This window comes from Bombina bombina, chromosome 6 (genome assembly GCF_027579735.1).
Source record: "Bombina bombina isolate aBomBom1 chromosome 6, aBomBom1.pri, whole genome shotgun sequence".
Taxonomy (NCBI): domain Eukaryota; kingdom Metazoa; phylum Chordata; class Amphibia; order Anura; family Bombinatoridae; genus Bombina; species Bombina bombina.
Genome location: NC_069504.1, coordinates 880,369,685 through 880,385,596, shown reverse-complemented (window position 1 = coordinate 880,385,596; position 15,912 = coordinate 880,369,685). Strand labels below are relative to the sequence as shown.

The window sequence follows — 15,912 nt, the reverse complement described above, 5'->3', positions numbered from 1 at the left end:
AAACGTGATCACTCTGGGGTGAGAACAGAGTGCGCTGTTGATAATAGGGCCATGTCTGATACTGCGTCACAGTATGCTGACCATGAGGACGGAGAGCTTCAATCTGCAGGTGACGGTTCTGATCCCAATAGAATGGATTCAGTCATTTCTAATTTTAAGTTTAAACTCGAAAACCTCCGTGTACTGTTAGGGGAGGTATTAGCAGCTCTGAATGATTGTAACACCGTTGCAATCCCAGAAAAATTATGTAGGCTGGATAGATACTATGCGGTACCGGCGAGTACTGACGTATTTCCTATACCTAAGAGGCTTACAGAGATAATTACTAAGGAGTGGGATAGGCCCGGTGTACCCTTTTCCCCCCCTCCTGTGTTTAGAAAAATGTTTCCAATAGACGCCACCACACGGGACTTATGGCAGACGGTCCCTAAGGTGGAGGGAGCGGTTTCTACTCTGGCTAAGCGTACCACTATCCCGGTGGAGGATAGCTGTGCCTTTTCAGATCCGATGGATAAAAAATTAGAGGGTTACCTTAAGAAAATGTTTATTCAACAAGGTTTTATATTGCAACCCCTTGCATGTATTGCGTCTGTCACGGCCGCGGCCGCTTTTTGGTCCGAGTCCCTGGAAGAGACTCTTGACTCAATAACTATAGATGAGATTTCAAACAAGCTTAAGACACTTAAGCTAGCTAATTCATTTATTTCGGATGCTGTAGTACATTTAACTAAACTTACGGCTAAGAATTCCGGATTCGCCATTCAGGCACGCAGAGCACTGTGGCTAAAATCCTGGTCAGCTGACATTACTTCTAAATCTAAATTACTTAACATACCTTTCAAAGGGCAGACCTTATTCGGGCCCGGGTTGAAAGAAATTATCGCTGACATTACAGGAGGTAAAGGCCATGCCCTGCCTCAAGACAGAGCCAAACCTAAGGCTAGACAGTCTAATTTTCGTTCCTTTCGTAATTTCAAAGCAGGAGCAGCATCAACTTCCTCTGCACCAAAACAGGAAGGCGCTGTTGCTCGCTACAGACAAGGCTGGAGACCTAACCAGTCCTGGAACAAGGGCAAGCAGGCCAGGAAACCTGCTGCAGCCCCTAAGACAGCATGAATTGAGGGCCCCCGATCCGGGAACGGATCTAGTGGGGGGCAGACTTTCTCTCTTCGCCCAGGCTTGGGCAAGAGATGTCCAGGATCCCTGGGCGTTAGAGATCATATCTCAGGGATATCTTCTGGACTTCAAATCCTCTCCCCCAAAAGGGAGATTTAATCTGTCAAGGTTGTCAACAAACCAAATAAAGAAAGAGGCGTTTCTACACTGTTTACAAGATCTTTTACTAATGGGAGTGATCGATCCGGTTCTGCGGTCGGAACACGGACAAGGGTTTTACTCAAATCTGTTTGTGGTTCCCAAAAAAGAGGGAACTTTCAGGCCAATCTTGGATTTAAAGATCCTAAACAAATTCCTAAGAGTTCCATCGTTCAAAATGGAAACTATTCGGACAATTCTACCCATGATCCAAAAGGGTCAGTACATGACCACGGTGGATTTAAAGGATGCTTACCTTCACATACCGATTCACAAGGATCATTACCGGTATCTAAGGTTTGCCTTCCTAGACAGGCATTACCAGTTTGTAGCTCTTCCATTCGGATTAGCTACGGCTCCAAGAATCTTCACAAAGGTTCTGGGTGCTCTTCTGGCGGTACTAAGACCGCGAGGAATTTCGGTAGCTCCGTACCTAGACGACATTCTGATACAAGCTTCAAGCTTTCAAACTGCCAAGTCTCATACAGAGTTAGTACTGGCATTTCTAAGGTCGCATGGATGGAAGGTGAACGAAAAGAAGAGTTCTCTCTTTCCACTCACAAGAGTTCCCTTCTTGGGGACTCTTATAGATTCTGTAGAAATGAAGATCTACCTGACAGAAGACAGGTTAACAAAGCTTCAAAATGCATGCCGTGTCCTTCATTCCATTCAACACCCGTCAGTGGCTCAATGCATGGAGGTAATCGGCTTGATGGTAGCGGCAATGGACATAGTACCCTTTGCACGCCTACATCTCAGACCGCTGCAATTGTGCATGCTAAGTCAGTGGAATGGGGATTACTCAGACTTGTCCCCTACTCTGAATCTGGATCAAGAGACCAGAAATTCTCTTCTATGGTGGCTTTCTCGGCCACATCTGTCCAGGGGGATGCTATTCAGCAGGCCAGATTGGACAATTGTAACAACAGACGCCAGCCTACTAGGTTGGGGCGCTGTCTGGAATTCTCTGAAGGCTCAGGGACAATGGAATCAGGAGGAGAGTCTCCTGCCTATAAACATTCTGGAATTGAGAGCAGTTCTCAATGCCCTTCTGGCTTGGCCCCAGTTAACAACTCGGGGGTTCATCAGGTTTCAGTCGGACAACATCACGACTGTAGCTTACATCAACCATCAGGGAGGGACAAGAAGCTCCCTAGCAATGATGGAAGTATCAAAGATAATTCGCTGGGCAGAGTCTCACTCTTGCCACCTGTCAGCAATCCACATCCCGGGAGTGGAGAACTGGGAGGCGGATTTCCTAAGTCGTCAGACTTTTCATCCGGGGGAGTGGGAACTTCATCCGGAAGTCTTTGCCCAAATTCTTCGACGTTGGGGCAAACCAGAGATAGATCTCATGGCGTCTCGACAGAACGCCAAGCTTCCTTGTTACGGGTCCAGATCCAGGGATCCGGGAGCGGTTCTGATAGATGCTTTGACAGCACCTTGGACCTTCGGGATGGCTTATGTGTTTCCACCCTTCCCGATGCTTCCTCGATTGATTGCCAGAATCAAACAGGAGAGAGCATCGGTGATTCTGATAGCGCCTGCGTGGCCACGCAGGACTTGGTATGCAGATCTAGTGGACATGTCATCCTGTCCACCTTGGTCTCTGCCTCTGAGACAGGACCTTCTGATTCAGGGTCCCTTCAAACATCAAAATCTAATTTCTCTGAAGCTGACTGCTTGGAAATTGAACGCTTGATTTTATCAAAACGTGGTTTTTCTGAGTCAGTAATTGATACCTTAATTCAGGCTAGGAAGCCTGTTACCAGAAAGATTTACCATAAAATATGGCGTAAATACTTATATTGGTGCGAATCCAAGAGTTACTCATGGAGTAAGGTTAGGATTCCTAGGATATTGTCTTTTCTACAAGAAGGTTTAGAAAAGGGTTTATCTGCTAGTTCCTTAAAGGGACAGATTTCAGCTCTGTCCATTCTTTTACACAAACGTCTGTCAGAAGTTCCGGACGTTCAAGCTTTCTGTCAGGCTTTAGCTAGGATCAAGCCTGTGTTTAAAACTGTTGCTCCACCATGGAGTTTGAACTTAGTTCTTAATGTTTTACAGGGTGTTCCGTTTGAACCCCTTCATTCCATTGATATCAAGCTGTTATCTTGGAAAGTTCTGTTTTTAATGGCTATTTCCTCGGCTCGAAGAGTCTCTGAGTTATCTGCCTTACATTGTGATTCTCCTTATCTGATTTTTCATTCAGACAAGGTAGTTCTGCGTACTAAACCTGGGTTCTTACCTAAGGTGGTCACTAACAGGAATATCAATCAAGAGATTGTTGTTCCATCTTTGTGTCCTAATCCTTCTTCGAAGAAGGAACGTCTTCTACACAATCTAGATGTAGTCCGTGCCCTGAAATTTTATCTACAGGCAACTAAGGATTTTCGACAAACGTCTTCCCTGTTTGTCGTTTATTCTGGTCAGAGGAGAGGTCAAAAAGCTTCGGCTACCTCTCTCTCTTTTTGGCTTCGTAGCATAATACGTTTAGCCTATGAGACTGCTGGACAGCAGCCTCCTGAAAGGATTACAGCTCATTCTACTAGAGCTGTGGCTTCCACTTGGGCCTTTAAGAATGAGGCTTCTGTTGAACAGATTTGCAAGGCTGCAACTTGGTCTTCTCTTCATACTTTTTCCAAATTTTACAAATTTGACACTTTTGCTTCTTCGGAGGCTGTTTTTGGGAGAAAGGTTCTTCAGGCAGTGGTTCCTTCCGTATAAAGAGCCTGCCTGTCCCTCCCGTCATCCGTGTACTTTAGCTTTGGTATTGGTATCCCAGAAGTAATGATGACCCGTGGACTGACCACACTTAACAGGAGAAAGCAAAATTTATGCTTACCTGATAAATTCCTTTCTCCTGTAGTGTGGTCAGTCCACGGCCCGCCCTGTTTTTATGGCAGGTCTAAATTTTTAAATTATACTCCAGTCACCACTGCACCCTTTGGCTTCTCCTTTCTCGTTGGTTCTCGGTCGAATGACTGGGTGTGACGTAGAGGGGAGGAGCTATATGACAGCTCTGCTGGGTGTATCCTCTTGCACTTCCTGTTGGGGAGGAGTTAATATCCCAGAAGTAATGATGACCCGTGGACTGACCACACTACAGGAGAAAGGAATTTATCAGGTAAGCATAAATTTTGTTTTTGCGCAGTAAAAATTCAGTCACAATCTGTCTACTTCATCCTCCATGATCCAGATCGTGTCTAGAGAGCTCAGGGGTCTTCAAAATTTATTTTGAGGGAGGTAATCAGTCACAGCAGACCTGTGACAGTGTGTTTTGACTGTGTTAAAAACGTTAATTATTAAATTGTTATCCGTTTTTGGGTATTAAGGGGTTAATCATCCATTTGCTGGTGGGTGCAATCCTTTGCTAACTTAATACATTTACTGTGAAAAATTGGTTGCTATAACTATTTTTGTTCATTGTTATTTCAACTGTGACAGCTTTTTGTGCTTCTTAAAGACACAGTAGCGTTTTTTATATTGCTTGTAAATTTATTTAGAAAAGTATTTCCAAGCTTGCTAGTCTCATTGCTAGTCTGTTTAAACATGTCTGACTCAGATGAATCTCTTTGTTCACTATGTTTAAAGGCCAATGTGGAGCCCAATAGAAATTTGTGTACTAATTGCATTGATGTTACTTTAAATAAAAGTCAATCTTTACATGTAAAGAAATTATCACCAGACAACGAGGGGGAAGTTATGCCGACTAACTCTCCTCACGTGTCAGTACCTTCGCCTCCCGCTCAGGAGGTGCGTGATTTTGTGGCGCCAAGTACATCAGGGAGGCCCTTACAAATCACTTTGCAAGACATGGCTACTGTTATGACAGAAGTATTATCTAAATTGCCAGAATTAAGAGGCAAGCGTGATAGCTCTGGGTTAAGGACAGAGCGCGCGGATGAGGTGAGAGCCATGTCAGATACTGCGTCACAGTTTGCAGAACATGAAGACGGAGAGCTTCATTCTGTGGGTGACGGATCTGATCCAGGGAGACTGGATTCAGAGATTTCTAATTTTAAATTTAAGCTTGAGAACCTCCGCATATTGCTAGGGGAGGTATTAGCGGCTCTGAATGATTGTAACACGGTTGCAATTCCAGAAAAATTATGTAGGTTGGATAGATACTATGCGGTACCGGTGTGTACTGACGTGTTTCCTATACCTAAAAGGCTTACAGAGATTATTAGCAAGGAGTGGGATAGACCTGGTGTGCCTTTTTCCCCTCCTCCCATATTTAGGAAAATGTTTCCTATAGACGCCACCACACGAGACTTATGGCAGACGGTCCCTAAGGTGGAGGGAGCAGTTTCTACTTTAGCTAAGCGTACCACTATCCCGGTGGAGGATAGTTGTGCCTTTTCAGATCCAATGGATAAGAAATTAGAGGGTTACCTTAAGAAAAAGTTTGTTCATCAAGGTTTTATCTTACAGCCCCTTGCATGCATTGCGCCTGTCACTGCTGCGGCGGCATTCTGGTTTGAGTCTCTGGAAGAGGCCATTCGCACAGCTCCATTGGATGAAATTATGAACAAGCTTAAAGCACTTAAGCTAGCTAACGCATTTGTTTCTGATGCCGTCGTACATTTAACCAAACTTACGGCTAAGAACTCCGGATTCGCCATCCAAGCGCGCAGAGCGCTATGGCTTAAATCCTGGTCAGCTGACGTGACTTCTAAATTGCTTAATATTCCTTTCAAAGGGCAGACCTTATTCGGGCCCGGCTTGAAAGAAATTATAGCTGACATTACGGGAGGTAAGGGCCATGCTCTACCTCAGGACAGGGCCAAATCAAAGGCCAAACAGTCTAATTTTCGTGCCTTTCGTAACTTCAAGGCAGGAGCAGCATCAACTTCCTCCGCTCCAAAACAGGAAGGAGCTGTTGCTCGTTACAGACAGGGCTGGAAAGTTAACCAGTCCTGGAACAAGGGCAAGCAGGCCAAGAAACCTGCTGCTGCCCCTAAGACAGCATGAAGAGAGGGCCCCCTATCCGGAAACGGATCTAGTGGGGGGCAGACTTTCTCTCTTCGCCCAGGCTTGGGCAAGAGATGTCCAGGATCCCTGGGCGTTGGAGATCATATCTCAGGGATATTTCCTGGACTTCAAAACTTCTCCTCCACGAGGGAGATTTCATATTTCAAGGTTATCAGCAAACCAAATAAAGAAAGAGGCGTTTCTACGCTGTGTACAAGACCTCTTACTAATGGGGGTGATCCACCCAGTTCCGCGGACGGAACACGGGCAAGGATTCTATTCAAATCTATTTGTGGTTCCCAAGAAAGAGGGAACCTTCAGACCAATCTTGGACTTAAAAATCCTAAACAAATTCCTAAGAGTTCCATCATTCAAAATGGAAACTATTCGAACCATCCTTCCCATGATCCAAGAGGGTCAGTACATGACCACAGTGGACTTAAAGGATGCCTACCTTCACATACTGATTCACAAGGATCATTATCGGTACCTAAGATTTGCTTTCCTAGACAGGCATTACCAGTTTGTAGCTCTTCCCTTCGGATTAGCTACGGCTCCAAGAATCTTTACAAAAGTTCTGGGCTCACTTCTGGCGGTACTAAGACCACGAGGCATAGCGGTGACTCCGTACCTAGACGACATTCTGATACAAGCGTCAAGTTTTCAAACTGCCAAGTCTCATACAGAGATAGTTCTGGCATTTCTGAGGTCGCATGGGTGGAAGGTGAACGTGGAAAAGAGTTCTCTATTACCACTTACAAGGGTTCCCTTTCTAGGGACTCTTATAGATTCTGTAGAGATGAAAATTTACCTGACGGAGGCCAGTTCATCAAAACTTCTAAATGCTTGCCGTGTCCTTCATTCCATTCCACACCCGTCAGTAGCTCAGTGCATGGAAGTAATCGGCTTAATGGTAGCGGCAATGGACATAGTACCATTTGCGCGCCTGCATCTCAGACCGCTGCAATTGTGCGTGCTAAGTTAGTGGAATGGGGATTACTCAGATTTGTCCCCCCTGCTAAATCTGGATCAAGTGACCAGAGATTCTCTTCTATGGTGGCTTTCTCGGCCACATCTGTCCAAGGGGATGACCTTTCGCAGGCCAGATTGGACGATTGTAACAACAGACGCCAGCCTTCTAGGCTGGGGCGCAGTCTGGAACTCCCTGAAGGCTCAGGGACTATGGACTCAGGAGGAGAAACTCCTCCCAATAAATATTCTGGAATTAAGAGCAATATTCAATGCTCTCCTAGCTTGGCCTCAGTTAGCAACTCTGAGGTTCATCAGATTTCAGTCGGACAACATCACGACTGTGGCTTACATCAACCATCAAGGGGGAACCAGAAGTTCCCTAGCGATGTTGGAAGTCTCAAAGATAATTCGCTGGGCAGAGTCTCACTCTTGCCACCTGTCAGCGATTTACATCCCAGGCGTGGAGAACTGGGAGGCGGATTTTCTAAGTCGCCAGACTTTTCATCCGGGGGAGTGGGAACTTCATCCGGAGGTCTTTGCGCAACTGATTCATCGTTGGGGCAAACCAGATCTGGATCTCATGGCGTCTCGCCATAACGCCAAGCTTCCTTGTTACGGATCCAGGTCCAGGGACCCGGGAGCGGTGCTGATAGATGCTCTGACAGCCCCTTGGGTCTTCAACATGGCTTATGTGTTTCCACCATTTCCGATGCTTCCTCATTTAATTGCCAAGATCAAACAGGAGAGAGCTTCGGTGATTCTGATAGCGCCTGCGTGGCCACGCAGGACCTGGTATGCAGACCTAGTGGACATGTCGTCCTGCCCACCGTGGTCTCTGCCTCTGAGACAGGACCTTCTAATTCAGGGTCCTTTCAACCATCCAAATCTAATTTCTCTGAGGCTGACTGCATGGAGATTGAACGCTTGATTCTATCAAAGCGTGGCTTCTCGGAGTCGGTTATTGATACCTTAATACAGGCTAGGAAGCCTGTTACCAGAAGAATTTACCATAAGATATGGCGTAAATATTTATATTGGTGCGAATCCAAGAGTTACTCATGGAGTAAGGTTAGGATTCCTAAGATATTGTCTTTTCTACAAGAGGGTTTAGAAAAGGGCTTATCTGCTAGTTCGTTAAAGGGACAGATTTCTGCTCTGTCTATTCTTCTACACAAACGTCTGGCAGAAGTTCCAGACGTTCAGGCTTTTTGTCAGGCTTTAGCTAGGATTAAGCCTGTGTTTAAGTCTGTTGCTCCGCCGTGGAGCTTAAACTTAGTTCTTAACGTTCTTCAAGGCGTTCCATTTGAACCCCTTCATTCCATTGATATCAAGCTGTTATCCTGGAAGGTTCTGTTTTTGATGGCTATTTCCTCGGCTCGAAGAGTCTGAGTTATCTGCCTTACATTGTGATTCTCCTTATCTGATTTTTCATTCAGACAAGGTAGTTCTGCGTACTAAATCTGGGTTCTTACCTAAGGTAGTTACTAACAGGAATATCAATCAAGAGATTGTTGTTCCATCACTGTGTCCTAACCCTTCTTCAAAGAAGGAACGACTTTTGCATAATCTGGACGTAGTCGTCCGTGCCCTGAAGTTCTATTTGCAGGCAACTAAAGATTTTCGTCAAACTTCTTCCCTGTTTGTCGTTTACTCTGGACAGAGAAGAGGTCAAAAGGCTTCGGCTACCTCTCTCTCTTTTTGGCTTCGTAGCATAATACGTTTAGCCTATGAGACTGCTGGACAGCAGCCTCCTGAAAGGATTACAGCTCATTCTACTAGAGCTGTGGCTTCCACCTGGGCCTTTAAAAATGAGGCCTCTGTTGAACAGATTTGCAAGGCTGCAACTTGGTCTTCACTTCACACTTTTTCAAAATTTTACAAATTTGACACTTTTTGCTTCTTCGGAGGCTATTTTTGGGAGAAAGGTGCTTCAGGCAGTGGTTCCTTCTGTTTAAGGTTCCTGCCTTGTCCCTCCCTTCATCCGTGTACTTTAGCTTTGGTATTGGTATTCCATAAGTAATGGATGACCCGTGGACTGACTACACTTAACAAGAGAAAACATAATTTATGCTTACCTGATAAATGTATTTCTCTTGTAGTGTAGTCAGTCCACGGCCCGCCCTGTCTTTAAGGCAGATCTAAATTTTAATTAAACTCCAGTCACCACTGCACCCTATGGTTTCTCCTTTCTCGTCTGGTTTTGGTCGAATGACTGAATATGACATGTGAGGGGAGGAGCTATATAGCAGCTCTGCTTGGGTGATCCTCTTGCAGCTTCCTGTTAGGAATGGATGACCCGTGGACTGACTACACTACAAGAGAAATAAATTTATCAGGTAAGCATAAATTATGTTTTTGCATAAAGACATTCCATTTCTAGCTAACAAGAAGTGCATGTTCATGTACACCTGATGTTTAAGGGCTGGCTGCTCATTGGCTGATAAGTGGAACTCCCATGTCTTTATTGGTGGACAGTGACAAGTCCCATATTCATAAGGACTGACTACACTTAACAAGAGAAAACATAATTTATGCTTACCTGATAAATGTATTTCTCTTGTAGTGTAGTCAGTCCACGGCCCGCCCTGTCTTTAAGGCAGATCTAAATTTTAATTAAACTCCAGTCACCACTGCACCCTATGGTTTCTCCTTTCTCGTCTGGTTTTGGTCGAATGACTGAATATGACATGTGAGGGGAGGAGCTATATAGCAGCTCTGCTTGGGTGATCCTCTTGCAGCTTCCTGTTAGGAATGGATGACCCGTGGACTGACTACACTACAAGAGAAATAAATTTATCAGGTAAGCATAAATTATGTTTTTGCATAAAGACATTCCATTTCTAGCTAACAAGAAGTGCATGTTCATGTACACCTGATGTTTAAGGGCTGGCTGCTCATTGGCTGATAAGTGGAACTCCCATGTCTTTATTGGTGGACAGTGACAAGTCCCATATTCATAAAAAAAAAATCTCAGTACCAAAACATAGATTTTAGAGAAAAAAAAAACACTGTAATACATTTTAAATGCTCTTTCTTAGAAGTAAAAAAAAAAAGACTTGTGTCCCTTTTTACTGCAATTCATTGGAAATATTTTTAGACCGTTTAAGGCTAAACTCCCTCGTTCTATTACTGTTATACTTTTAATGAGTTGTAGAAATGTTTTCTGTGCCTATGTTGGTAATATATCTGCCTAAAAATATTGTATTTATTCAATAAATAATCTGTTTCACTGTATAAAGGATGGAGATTTCTTCATATTTGCCATTTATGTATTAAGATTGCGTTTTTTTTTTTTTAATGTTTTTGGGTGTTTTGCTTCACTTTAGGGGAACTTAAACAGCCGAGCCGTGCCATCCCTATAGGAACCATAATTGCCGTTATTATCACATTTTTCGTTTACTTGATTCTCTTCATCCTTACTGCACTGACATGCGATAGGTAAGCGTTAAGTTTGCTTTGTACAGTCTATATAATATACTAATCCCTTGATCACTTAATGTAAATTATCCTTTTAAATTGGCCTTAATTCTTATAGAGGAGCTGCAGGACCAGGGGTCTGATCTGAGGTCTAATCTCTGCCTACCTCCCCCAGTTTATACACTGATCATCTAGTATTGTTGTGTGTGTAGGTACTGTATATGATATGTGTGTGTGTGTGTGTGTAGGTAGGTTCTCGGACAGAATGCTGAAGCACATTTGTCTGTCAGACATATTCCCGAGAGAATGTGTCCTGAGGTCGGCCAAAGGCAGATATGTTTCAGAGTGCTCTGTTCTAATCAGAGCCTCAGGTGCCGCAACTACCTCTGGGAACCTAACCATGTTTTCCACACCCCGCGATGGGCTTTTAACTATCGGTCTGTCTGTCTTTTAATCGTTACCTACCCTTATCTATCTTGTGGCTTGACTGTTATCCGACGGCCATTTGTCTGTCAGAATATTATCCGTCTGACAAATGTCCGTGGAATAACAGTCTGGCCACGGTGTAGGTATATGCATGTGAATGCGTGTGTGTAGGTATATGTATATGCATGTGTGTTTGTCTGTGTGTATGTATGTGTGTGTGTGTGTGTATATATCTATATCTCCTCTATCGCTTCTATCTATCTCTTCTATCATATTATATATATATATATATCTCTATCTATCTATCTATCTGTGTGTGTGTGTGTGTGTGCAGGTGTATGTATGTGTGTGTATATATAACGTGAAATCTTGGCTCACCTAGCTGATACCCACCAGGTGAAACCCCACACTGCACTTTCTAGTTCTTATTCCTGTTTATATCTGTCGAATAACAAGACGATTGTTAGACGGTTTGGTTAAGGATGTTTCATATTTAGGTTGCTCGGCTCCAGACTGTGCCTTTTGTTCAGGCTTCTGTGGGTGCAGGATGGAGTTACTTGGCATACTTTATCTCCTCAATGTAATAGTGGCCACTGTGTTTTTCTCCAAATGCATACAGAAAGAGAAGGAATGAATACCAGCTCAGTAACTTGTTAGCTTGTTCTTTGGTGATATACTTTCCTGAAGTATATCAGTCTGATGCTGCCAAACAAGGTCAGTCCAGCACAAAATACCAGGCAATCCCACTTTAAACAAGGAACATAGCAACCCCAGATAATAGTTTTGGCCTACTTTGGGCCTCCTTTGGGCCTCGTCAGTGACATGCAGCTAAGTTCCTCTAATCCCATAGATGGCCGAAAAGATAGTCTGTGTTCCTTGTTCAGAGTAGGATTCCCTGGTATTTTGGGGTGGGACTGACCTTTACTAGAAAGTTCTCTGTAAAAAGTACAAATGGGCTAAAAAAGGCTCCTCTTAGGTGGTGACTCTCCCTAGAACAAACTACTAAGTTTTCTTCTATAAGGTACGACGAGTCCACGGATTCATCCTTTACTTGTGGGATATTATCCTCCTAACAGGAAGTGGCAAAGAGCAGCACAGCAGAGCTGTCTATATAGCTCCTCCCTTAGCTCCACCGCCAGTCATTCTCTTTGCCTACTCTAAGTACTAGGAAGGGTAAAGTGAAAGAGGTGATAAAATATTAGTTTTTAATTTCTTCAAGCAAGAGTTTTTTGTTTTAAGTGGTACCGGTGTGTACTATTTACTCTCAGGCAGCAGATGGATGAAGACTTCTGCCTGGAGGAGGATGATCTTAGCATTTGTAACTAAGATCCAGTGCTGTTCCCACAGAGGCTGAGGGGTACAAGAAACTTCAGTGTGAGAAACGTTTTCATGCTGTATAGCAATGAGGTATGTTCAGTCATTTTTTCTTTAGAGACTGTGTATTTCAGAAAGGCTGTCAGTATCCCCATGCGGTTAAGGGTAAGCAATAATCCTATAGAAACGCATTACTAAGCTTGCATAAGGGGCTAATTACAAAAATGGTTGACACTGAGTTTTGAATGTTTGTGGGCAAACGTTTTATGAACTGGGAGTGCTGTTAACGTTTTTTGGGCAACTTTATTGAGGGTACACTTGCAGTATTTTTTGGGTCTCAGAACCCACATGGCTAGTTTAAAACCTCTCTGGTGCGGTTCTTTGAGGCTGTAGAGACATCGAGTGAGATGGGCGGGGCCTATTTTCGCGCCTCAGATGCGCAGTTGTTTTCACTCAGCAAGCTCCAACTCCTGAGGGCCCTTGTGAATGTTTTGGGCCAAATTGAAGCTTTAACCCAATATTTACTATCCCTGAGGGCAGGTAGGCGCCACAGCAGGGCTGTGGCAAAGTGCTGGGGGTGTTTTTTCCAGATTTAGGCCTAATTTCAATCCGGTTTGCACATTTAGGGGTTAAACGTTAATTTTCCTTGTGGGAAAACTTAACTACACATATTGAGTCTGCTTGCAAAAATTTGAAAAATTTGGTGCATTTTAAAGCAGTTTTGCAGAACGTGTATGCTTTTTTTCTCTTAAAGGCGCAGTACCGTTTTTTGATTGCTGTTTTTTTCACTAAATAAAGTGTTTTCATGCTTGTTTGTAGTCATTACTAGCCTGTTCAACATGTCTGACATTGAGGAAAGTCAATGTTCAATATGTTTAGAAGCCATTGTGGAACCCCCACTTAGAATGTGTCCCTCATGCACTGAAAGGTCAATAAATTGCAAAGAACATATTTTAGCTACTAAAAGTATGTCGCAGGATGATTCTCAGTCAGAAGGGAATCAGGTTATGCCATCTAATTCTCCCCAAGTGTCACAACCATTAATTCCCGCACAAGCGACGCCAAGTACTTCTAGTGTGTCTCATTCTTTCACCCTGCAAGATATGACCGCAGTTATGAATACTACCCTCAGAGGTTTTATCTAAGCTGCCTGGGTTGCAGGGGAAGCGCAGTAGGTCTGGTGTAAGAACAAATGCTGAGCCCTCTGACGCTTTATTAGCCATATCCGATGTACCCTCACAATGTTCTGAGTTGGGGGTGAGGGATTTGCTGTCTGAGGGAGAGATTTCTGATTCAGGAAAGATGTTCCCTCAGATATGATGGCTTTTAAATTTAAACTAGAAAACCTCCGCTTATTGCTCAGGGAGGTTTTAGCGACTCTGGATGATTGTGACCCTATTGTAGTTCCAGAGAAATTGTGTAAAATGGACAGATTTCTAGAGGTTCCTGCCTACACTGATGTTTTTCCGGTCCCTAAGAGGATTTCGGACATTGTTACTAAGGAGTGGGATAGACCAGGTATTCCGTTCCCTCACCCTCCTACTTTTAAGAAAATGTTTCCCATATCAGACAATCATGCGGGACTCGTGGCAGACGATCCCTAAGGTGGAGGGAGCTATTTCTACACTAGCTAAGCGTACAACTATACCTATTGGTGACAGTTGTGCTTTCAAAGATCCTATGGATAAAAAATGAGAGGGTCTCCTAAAGAAAATATTTGTTCATCAGGGTTTTATTCTCCAACCTATAGCGTGCATTGTTCCTGTAACTACTGCAGCTGCTTTTTGGTTCGATGCTCTGGAAGAGGCTCTTCAGATTGAGACCCCATTAGATGATATTCTGGATAGAATTAGGGCTCTCAAGCTAGGTAATTCTTTCATTACAGATGCCGCTTTTCAACTGACTAAATTAGCGTCAAAGAATTCAGGTTTTGCCATTTTAGCGCTAGAGCGTTATGGCTTAAGTCCTGGTCTGCTAATGTGTCATCAAAATCTAAGATTTTAGCCATCCCTTTCAAGGGTAAGACCCTATTCGGGCCTGAATTGAAAGAGATAATTTCAGACATCACTGGAGGGAAAGGCCATGCCCTTCCTCAGGATAAGACAAATAAGATGAGGACCAAACAAAATAATTTTCGTTCCTTTCGAAACTTCAAAGGTGGTCCCTCTACCTCTTCCCCTGCTGCAAAGCAAGAGGGAAATTTTGCTCAATCCAAGTCAGTCTGGAGACCTAACCAGACTTGGAACAAGGGTAAACAGGCAAAGAAACCCGCTGCTGCCACCAAGACAGCATGAAGGGGTAGCCCCCGATCTGGGACCAGATCTAGTAGGGGGCAGACTTTCTCTCTTTGCTCAGGCTTGGGCAAGAGACGTTCAGGACTCCTGGGCTTTAGAAATCGTAACCCAGGGGTATCTTCTAGATTTCAAAGATTCTCCTCTAAGGGGGAGATTCCATCTTTCTCAATGGTCTGTAAACCAGACAAAAAGAGAGGCATTCTTACGCTGTGTAGAAGACCTATATACCATGGGAGTGATCTGTCCAGTTCTGAAAACAGAACAGGGGCAGGGGTTCTACTCCAATCTGTTTGTGGTTCCCAAAAAAGAGGGAACCTTCAGACCAATTTTAGATCTCAAGATCCTAAACAAATTCCTCAGAGTCCCATCCTTCAAGATGGAGACCATTCGGACTATTTTACCAATGATCCAGGAGGGTCAATATATGACTACCGTGGACTTAAAGGATGCGTATCTACACATCTCTATCCACAAAGATCATCACCAGTTCCTCAGGTTCGCCTTTCTGGACAAGCATTACCAGTTTGTGGCTCTTCCCTTCGGGTTGGCCACAGCTCCCAGAATTTTCACAAAGGTGCTAGGGTCCCTTCTGATGGTTCTAAGGCCGCGGGGCATAGCTGTGGCACCTTATCTGGACGATGTCTTAATTCAGGCGTCGACTTACCAACTACCCAAGTCTCACACGGACATCGTGTTGGCTTTTCTAAGATCTCACGGGTGGAAGGTAAACGTAAAAAAGAGTTCACTTATTCCTCTCACAAGAGTTCCATTCCTTGGAACTCTGATAGATTTGGTGGACATGAAAATGTTTCTGACGGAAGTCAGGAAATCAAAGATTTTAACCATCTGCCGAGCTCTTCATTCCATTCCTCGTCTGTCAGTGGCTCAGTGTATGGAGGTAATCGGACTAATGGTAGCGGCAATGGACATAGTTCCGTTTGCTTGCTTGCATCTCAGACCACTGCAACTATGCATGCTCAAACAGTGGAATGGGGATTATGCAGATTTATCTCCTCTTTGGTGGCTGTCACAGGATCATCTGTCCTAGGGAATGTGTTTGCGCAGGCCAGCATGGGTCATAGTGACGACGGACGCCAGCCTATTGGGCTGGGGTGCAGTCTGGAATTCCCTGAAAGCACAGGGTTTGTGGACTCAGGAGGAGGCTCTCCTCCCGATAAATATTCTAGAACTGAGAGCG

General features: G+C 44.1%; 1 protein-coding gene across 1 annotated transcript in view; it reads left to right on the top strand.

The window, feature by feature from the left end:
- The window catches only part of SLC12A9 (solute carrier family 12 member 9), a 196,311-nt gene that overhangs the window by 52,011 nt on the left and 128,388 nt on the right, over positions 1-15,912 (top strand). The window contains exon 7 of the mRNA XM_053718368.1: positions 10,590-10,701. Coding sequence (XP_053574343.1) covers positions 10,590-10,701 — 112 coding nt within the window. The remainder of the gene's footprint in view (positions 1-10,589; positions 10,702-15,912) is intronic.